The sequence below is a fragment of the Limulus polyphemus genome, unplaced genomic scaffold (genome assembly GCF_000517525.1).
Source record: "Limulus polyphemus unplaced genomic scaffold, Limulus_polyphemus-2.1.2 Scaffold32, whole genome shotgun sequence".
Lineage (NCBI taxonomy): Eukaryota > Metazoa > Arthropoda > Merostomata > Xiphosura > Limulidae > Limulus > Limulus polyphemus.
The window spans coordinates 52,747-61,067 of record NW_013665642.1 but is presented as its reverse complement, the minus strand read 5'-3'; the positions used below and the strand labels follow the sequence as shown (position 1 = coordinate 61,067).

Genomic DNA, 8,321 nt, shown 5'->3' with positions numbered 1-8,321 from the left:
GAACCAAGTAGTGGGTGGTACTGAGGGACGCCCACCAACCCCTATCGTGAAAGTCCCGACAGCTAAGTGTAAAATGGCAAGCACACATAGTGTCTACGTGACAGGGAAGCTGGATGGCCAAAGGTGCAACTTTGTCATAGATTCTACATCTCAGCAAACCCTTGTGAGTATCAAGGTGCTGGATCACAAAGGAGTTCCAGAAGCTGTACAGAAGCTCTGTGGTGTGACAGGACAGTGTGGGTGGGACAGCGTAGATGGACCAATAACAGGTCACTTGTTGTTCTTAAACTTTATGTTATGTTAAAGAACATAAATATTCAAAGAACATAAAGAATCAAAATATTCGTTTGTATTGAAGTAACTTGAACATTCATAAAGACTTTTAAAATATCTAGTTAAACGACACCTGAAACTAGTAATCATGTGTGTGTTTTTTATCCACCTATTTCTTTGTTCACAACAAATTTTAAACTAAAGCACATTAAAATATAATTTCAGATTTTGTTTTTTAAATTATTTTCTTCCGCCTCAAACAACTATTAAGAATTTGAAATGATAGGAGTGTTCAGTGAGGTAAGAATATTTGTCTTGATGACAGTTGAAACTGTAAAGCCTGGATATTAAATATTCAAATCGAATGAAAAATGTTAACGTACTGTCTAATTTGATAATTTCAGTCACTATTTTCAAATTAAGTTAGATTGATAAACAGTTGAGCTAAACTATTACTATTCGTTTGGTATTTTAATGTATAAGCCTTATTATTAGTCCTAGCCCAAACTTAAAGAAATTATTAATGTTAGGCCTATTGTAATTCCTGGTTTAAATTTCGACTGTTCGAGTTTGATAAGTGCCTTCTTTAGTCGAGTTTTAAAATATGGGTTCATTCCGATTGCTGTTAATTGTAAGACAGTAGTAGTAGTAAAAAATGCAGTTAACATGAAGAATTGTGTAGTTTCCCAGTTATAAGTTTGTTGCGTGATATAAGTGAGAAAATATGTATATATATTAAAATTCAAAGTTTAAAACTTAGTAAATTTAACTTACAACTCCAAAGGACGATTTCTTGATTTGATTGCTATGAATATGAGCTTTTGTGTTGAGAGAAGTTTTACGGTACTTTGAAAAGTAAAATGCAGTTTTAAATAGGTACGTAGAAAGTTCAGTGTCAATGTCATTAGTTTTGAAATAGCGCCATAATTACGCAAATGATATTTGATGTAGATTGAATTTGATGAACAAAGATAAACTTGTATCTAATTGCATGTCTAAAAGAAGTTATTATTAGGAATTGATTTCATAAAATAACTTGTGTAGTTATAAAAATTTACATTTTCCATATGTAAGCAGTTTCACATTTTCTTCAGTTTGCAAAAAATTATGATACAAGAGATCTGGAGTTCAGGCTCTGTATCGGGAAACTGATAAAATATGTTAAAAGCAGATCTTGAGCCCAAATTTTAGACTTGTGATACATGTTGTTAGTATAAATTTATTTTAAAATTTTGTTCATCAAGTAGGCTTATGTGAATGTAAATTTATTTAAGCATATCTTATGAACTGTAGGACATTATGAGAACAGATGACTCCGTGATGTTCTATCATTCACTTTAGTATTCAAGCTTTAGTTGGCCTGATTTGGTGATTGCAAAATGAAGGTGAGGATTGGATTAGCTAAATTTTTTTTTTATCAAATTGTCCATTCTTAGATTTGCTGTTCCATACTCTAAATATATATTTTTTTTTTTCTGACTGTGTGGAAAGTTTTATTTATCTGTGTTAATAGGAAATATCATTGTGGTAGAAGGTCATTCATGAAATCAAAGTCACCCCTCCACCAACAAAACCAAAAAAATCTATCTTGACATATAATTCTGAATGATGGAATAAATCTTCTAAAGTGTAAACTTAATATTTCTAAATATTAAAATTTGTATTTTCTATATTTTCATATCACCTCTAAAAAAAACAACCCATAAGCACATTATTGAAAACCTTAACAATTCTAAATATTTGTAGAAAGCTACTTGTAGCTCAGAGCTTCAGAAGAAAGGAAAATTGGTCTTTCTTCACAGTTCAAGTTTTTTAAAACCAGTTATTACTGTATTAGCCAAGTTCTACTCTCTCTACCAGCATATTGACGTTATAATATTCTTATTTAGTATTGTATTAGGTAAAAATTAAGGTACCTTGACTGGTGTTTGAACCATACCATTCTCCGTTTATTAAAATTTCTAAGAGAATGATGCAGATTATTTTTTTATGTCTGGTTAGAACAGAAGAGCCAGTAATTATGTAAGTTCTAAAGGTAGGAGTGTCTAGGATAAATTATTCTATTAATATTTTATTTTTTTCACTATTACTCTCTACATTGATGTAGACAACCAACATGTTATCCAGCAGGAGTAGAGCAACACTATACTGAATTATATCCTGTTGCTAAGTGTATTTAATTGTAGACAAGCAAAGTTTAGAAAGCTTTAGTTTCTAACCTTTTAAAATAATACTCAAAAATTCATTTTTTGTACTATGAGCTTTGTATACAGAATAAGCAGGATAACATGTTCAATAATACTCTTACGTCCTGGGTTTGGTTCATGAGCACAAGTTAATTAGCCACTTTAATGACACTCAAGTTGTCAGCATTGTACTTGTATACTTGTCAAATTATATTCCAGTTGCAAACTGTGTTTGTGGTGATCAGAACCCTTCCTTTACACTCGTACTCAAATTCAAAATCCTGCCTATAATAGGGAAAGAGTCCCAGGTAGTAATTTTGGCCATGTCATTATCATTAAATATTTGCACTTTTTGCTTCTTAAATGTAGTTTTGTTTTACTTTTCTCAGTTTCAGCCATGTTAAATTGTGCAAATTTTTGGAATAATTTTGACACTTTACTGATTTTTCACTGCAGTTAACTATTGAAACAGCAATGTTGATGATGGGAAATTGTTGTAAAAAATGAATCATTATATAAAGGTTTGTCACCAGATAAAGCCCACTAACTCCATAATTACTTGTGCCAAGTAATGTATATGTAATTATGGTATAATACTATTTGTGAAGTAATTGTTTTTATTATAATTATTTACAAACAAAAATTTATAGATATAATGTAGTCACAATTGTTTTGCCAGTGTTGGTTTCTATTCTTGCAGTTTTTTATATCTACATTGCTCCCTGCCCCCTTTTTACTGGGTTCAGATTAGAGATGAAGTTAACATGGGCTTGAGTCAAATGCATGACTCTGGCTCGAATTGCAGATACTTAACTAGTCAAGCCAGCCATCAGCTAAGCCAAAAAATTATTATAAAGATTTAATGTGCAAGTCAGACAGCATACACAAGCATGGAAGTATTGATACAGTATGTTAAATGTAAGAGGAAAAAGAAAGAGTTTGCATCTGAATGAAGCAAATGAAGAATTGTAACTTAACATAGTTAATTTTTGACAAGTAATTTTATTTAAAATACAGAAAAAAATCTGCAAAATTTTATTTTCATTCAAAAATCTGTGCATAGAATAAAGTTTCCTTTCTATTCTGTCTTTGTAGTATTTTTTATTCATATATATATATATATATATAAAATGTTTTTGGCTCAGCCTGTGTTTAGGCTTGCAAATCAGTTTCTGTTTGACCTTGAAAATTTCTGGACCCGTAAGTAATTCAGACTTGTGACTGTTACTGTGTGCGTGGGTGTGTGATATCTAAAAGTTCACAGAAGAACTATGTGGTATTTGAGTACACTGATTTTTAATAGGTAGTCGTAAATACCCACAATACACCAAGTTCTGGAAATGTTATATAAAGAACAAAAGAATCATGGAAATCTAAAGAAAAACACAAAATAATGAATAGATAATTACCTTTATTCACGAATATAAGTATGCTTGAAATTTTACCAGTAGTGGCAAGCTTTATTATTACGACTCTGGCTACTATAGCTGGAAAAAACTTATCTGTGTAAGACTAAAGCAAGAATTATTGAGATAACACAATTCCAAATGGGACAAATTCCTAATACAGTATCCTATAATTGTAGTTTATTCACATCATTCTAATTATATATTTTCAAGGGAGATAAAACTCAACTTGTACAAGATTCTGTACCACCCTCAATAATAAAATAATTGCTTAGGTGAGGAAATAAAATGCAAAATAGAATATAAAGTAATGGTGAAAAACTTGCCAAATTAAAATAATTTTATCGATAAAACACGAAAATAACATTTCAGGCAACAGCCCTTCATCAAGTTTCAAGTAAGAATAAAACTGTTAATAGAAGGGTAAGGTTGAAAGAACAAGTAACACGTGGTTTGAATACTTGAGAACAAGTTATTAATCTACAAAGGAGCTAAGGGAAGTAACATAAATAAATAAAAATAATAATAAAATAATTCTGTATAAATTGTAGTAAATCAAAAAAAGAAAAAAGTAGAACATGAATACAGGCAACAATGTAAGGAAATGAATGAACACTTGCATTGGGTAATATTGTTTAAAGGGATACAACAATATAAGATATGTGAACTTAATAGGGGTGAAGAACAATTGTGAAAGGAAATGAATATAAAGGTAACAAAAGTGGGTGAATATTGAGAACAGGTTAGAGAGAAAAAGTGTTTTATCAATAAAATTATTTTAATTTGGTGAATATTTCACCATTACTTTATATTCTATTTTGCATGAGTCTAATCTCATTCAAGAAGAGCATGGCACCAAAACAGAGTCAAGGAAGTATAAAACAAATTCTGTGATATTTAAACTTTATTTAAGGTAGAAGATCAGTACAAGTTTAGGACCTATCCACATACAATTTACAAGAATGTTACTAACCATATCTACAACACATGCATAAAAATTTAGAAAAGTTCAATGAAATAGACCTGAATAAGAAATAAGTTTTCCAATAATTATGAAAGGGTGAAATTAACAGTTGTTTCAACTGTAATAACTGTGTTTTTTTAAGTGTACATCTATTTATTTTTTTATTCAGAAAAATATCTAATTATAGCCTAAATAAATTGAATATCAAAATAGATGCTTTTGCTATCTTAGGTAGAACACTATATATACCTGTTTAAGAAACTTGATACATTTTAGGGAATTAACATATAACTTAGGCCATTTTAAAGATTGTAGCCATTAATTGTCCTTATAAGATAGGGTAAACTTCCATTTGAGTGATTTTGCAAATGATAGGTTAGATTGTTTTATGGCAAACTGTGTGATTATGTAAAAATTTGTTTATTGTACATGTATATATTTCTCTTGTATTTCAGAAAATATATTCTGCCATGGTATAGAGTTCACTGTGAGCCTAGAAAAATAGAAATAAAATAACTGTTAGATTCTTCTATGCAAAAACAAACAAACAAGAAACTGAATCATGCCTAATAGATTGTGCCCTACCACTTTAAGTAGAATGTGGAACTGTGTTTTCATGGTACTGCTGATTTCTGCAGGTGTCAGCTTGATCATCTACCACTTAATGGAGTATAGTCAAAATAAAAGTGTGTTTTCACGACAGTACTTCCATTTCATGCAGAATCTGAATAATAGTCAACAAGATTATGGTTCACCACTAAAGTACTTTAATAAGGTTTTAAACAGCAATGATAGTGATAATGATGTGAGTTACACAAAAAACTATACAATTTTGTTTTGGGAACATGGAAAGCGTATGCTCAGAAGATTTCTCAGATCTTATGGAAAAGTTGAACATGATCCTTTTGAATTTTGTTCTGTGAGGAACTGCAGAGTTCAAATTGATGATATGAATGGCTTGAATGTGAGTGATGCAGTTGTGTTTCATCTTCATCGTACACAAGGCCCCGACACACTCCCACCTTATAGATTACCACACCAGAGATGGATTTTCTTCACTGATGAATCCCCACTTCATACATTTCTGGTCACTAAAAAGTTCACTATGAAAGACTACAATGGATATTTCAACTGGAGCATGACGTATCGAAGCGACTCGGATGTACCAGTTCCATATGGCCGTACTGTCCCTTTAAACAAAGCAGAAAAAGCTAAAATTAATTCTTTACCAGATTATGCAAAATTAAAATCCCGTTTAGTTGCAGTTTTGGGAAGTAATTGCGGTGGGATAAATAAAAGATGGCAGTATATCCACAGTCTTGAAAAATACCTTAAAGTGGATATTTATGGACACTGTGGGAAGTTAAAATGTCCAGGTCATTTCACTACAGATTGTCCTATTCTGAAGGAATACAAGTTCTACTTAGCTTTTGAAAATTCTAATTGCAAGGAGTATATTACAGAGAAAATGTGGTGGAATGGGTTTCACAAAGAATCTGTTCCAGTAGTCATGGGTGGAGATAAAGAAGACTACAAAAGGCTTTGTCCTCCAGGATCATACATACATGTGGAAGACTTTGATTCACCTCAAGAATTAGCAAATTATATCAAATTCTTAGATGAAAACAATACTGCTTACAACAAGTATTTTGAATGGAAAAAAAATTATAAAGTTTTAAATGAACATGGATATTTTGGATCCCCATCACTGCACATTTGTCATATTTGTGAAGCTTTAAACTTTAATAAGTCTCCAAAGACATATTATCATTTGGAAGATTTCTGGAACAAAAATACTGACTGTAGAGGATCAGTGTTACCTTTATAATTGAGAAAGATGACTTCAACCAACTTGAAAACAACGAATTTGAAAAATAATAATGGTGTTATACTCAGAACAATGATTTACATTATTTTGGTTATACAAATATATTTATACACTCTGCAGTTGTGATAATTTTACATTACTTCTCAACAAAACTTAAATCTATTGAAAAATATCTGCAAGTTTGAGCATTTGCTTTCTTTTATTTAAAAACACTTTTTGAGATTAAAATATAGTGTTTCACTAAGCAAATATTCTATGAAATTTGCATTTATCCTTTTACATACTAATGACACTGGGCTAGTACTTAAAAAATGACCAGTTGGTAAATTTTTGAATTTCTTGTCTTTGTTTTTGCTAATTACTTCAACAATAACAACAACAAAAAGTTAATGGAATAAGTATATAGACTGATTCTAAGGAACCAATCTCAAATAATAATAATAATGGCAGAAAACAGTTTATCTAAAACTTTCTTTCAAAAATTATTTGAACAAATTGTAAATAAGGCTTAATGCTGATACAGTAGGTAGTTTTGGAACACTGGAACAAATACTAATATGTATTATAACTTTGAAATGGTAATTGAAGTTATCCTCTTCGGGTTGTCAACTTGAAATTGTAAAGATTGCAGATATATACACAATTTTATCTATAAATCTACAAATATAAACATTGACTTCATACTTGAACAACACTTTCTCAGAGATAGTCACAGCAAGTATAGTGTTTAATTAGAATATCAAAAAGTGGGAAATAACAAGTTATTTGGTTAATTGTTTTATAAATAATCAAAATTATTGTAATTCATAATGAATGACAATTAAAAATCAAATCAGTACTTTGAAAGAAATGTCCTCCAGACAGTGAAGCAAATAAATCTGTAACAGTTTATAAGTATCTCTGTGGTAATATAGCAGTTCACCTTGTTGTAATATTATGTTGTTTTACCCAGTGTAATAGTAATGCAACATCAAGCATTATGGTAATGATGTAAATTAATAAAAACCCTATAACTCCAGTGTTTTCAAAAGGTGGACCTTTCTTCTTCAGGGGCAAACTGGGAAGAAGAAAGGTCCACCTTTCGAAAGTGCTCGGGTTATAGGGTTTTTATTTATTTCTATCAAAGACTTCTTGAACCTACGTGTTTTTCTGTTTTGTTCACAGTTTTTTTTAAGATAAATTTTAGGTTGAGTTCTCAGGTAAATCTTGTGTACATAATTTGTTTAATGAGTTATTATGGTTTAGATTTTGTGTAAATGGTAAGTTTGTTTTGTTCATTGCATGTCCATATCCATACACACACACACACATTTTATAAATTTTGTTACACATGTTGAGTCTATAAATACATCATGTAACTAACTGCAAAAGTAAAAACACCCACCTATATGTAAGCCCAGGGCAAGAAACATTCTAGCTGATGCATTTTAGCTTGAGTATGAACACAACAAAAAACAAGATGACCCAAAATTTATTCTTCAAAAGTTATGCTTTGATTTGGTAATCAGTTTTTTTTAAGATAAATTTTAGGTTGAGTTCTCATGTAAATCTTGTGTACATAATTTGTTTAATGAGTTATTATGGTTTAGATTTTGTTTGGTAAGTTTGTTTTGTTCATTGCATGTTTTCAAATGTAAACGTTTTTATAGCTATTTTTTGTGTGA

The 8,321-nt window shown here is 30.4% G+C and overlaps 1 protein-coding gene across 4 annotated transcripts; it reads left to right on the top strand.

Moving 5' to 3' along the window:
• Nucleotides 1-587: 587 nt before the first annotated feature.
• LOC106460156 (alpha-(1,3)-fucosyltransferase 6-like) lies at nt 588-7,697 on the top strand. Of its 4 annotated transcripts, none has more exons than XM_022386970.1 (3): nt 588-1,149; nt 1,567-1,658; nt 5,285-7,697. In XM_022386970.1, exon 3 carries the CDS (start codon nt 5,392-5,394, stop codon nt 6,655-6,657), a length of 1,266 nt encoding a protein of 421 aa, XP_022242678.1. In that variant the 5' UTR covers nt 588-1,149; nt 1,567-1,658; nt 5,285-5,391; the 3' UTR covers nt 6,658-7,697. The 4 variants fall into 4 exon arrangements, with proteins under 4 accessions (XP_022242678.1, XP_022242685.1, XP_013775300.2 ...); XM_022386977.1 differs by having other exon boundaries at nt 1,548-1,658; XM_022386985.1 differs by having other exon boundaries at nt 592-652.
• The last annotated feature ends 624 nt before the right edge of the window (nt 7,698-8,321 follow it).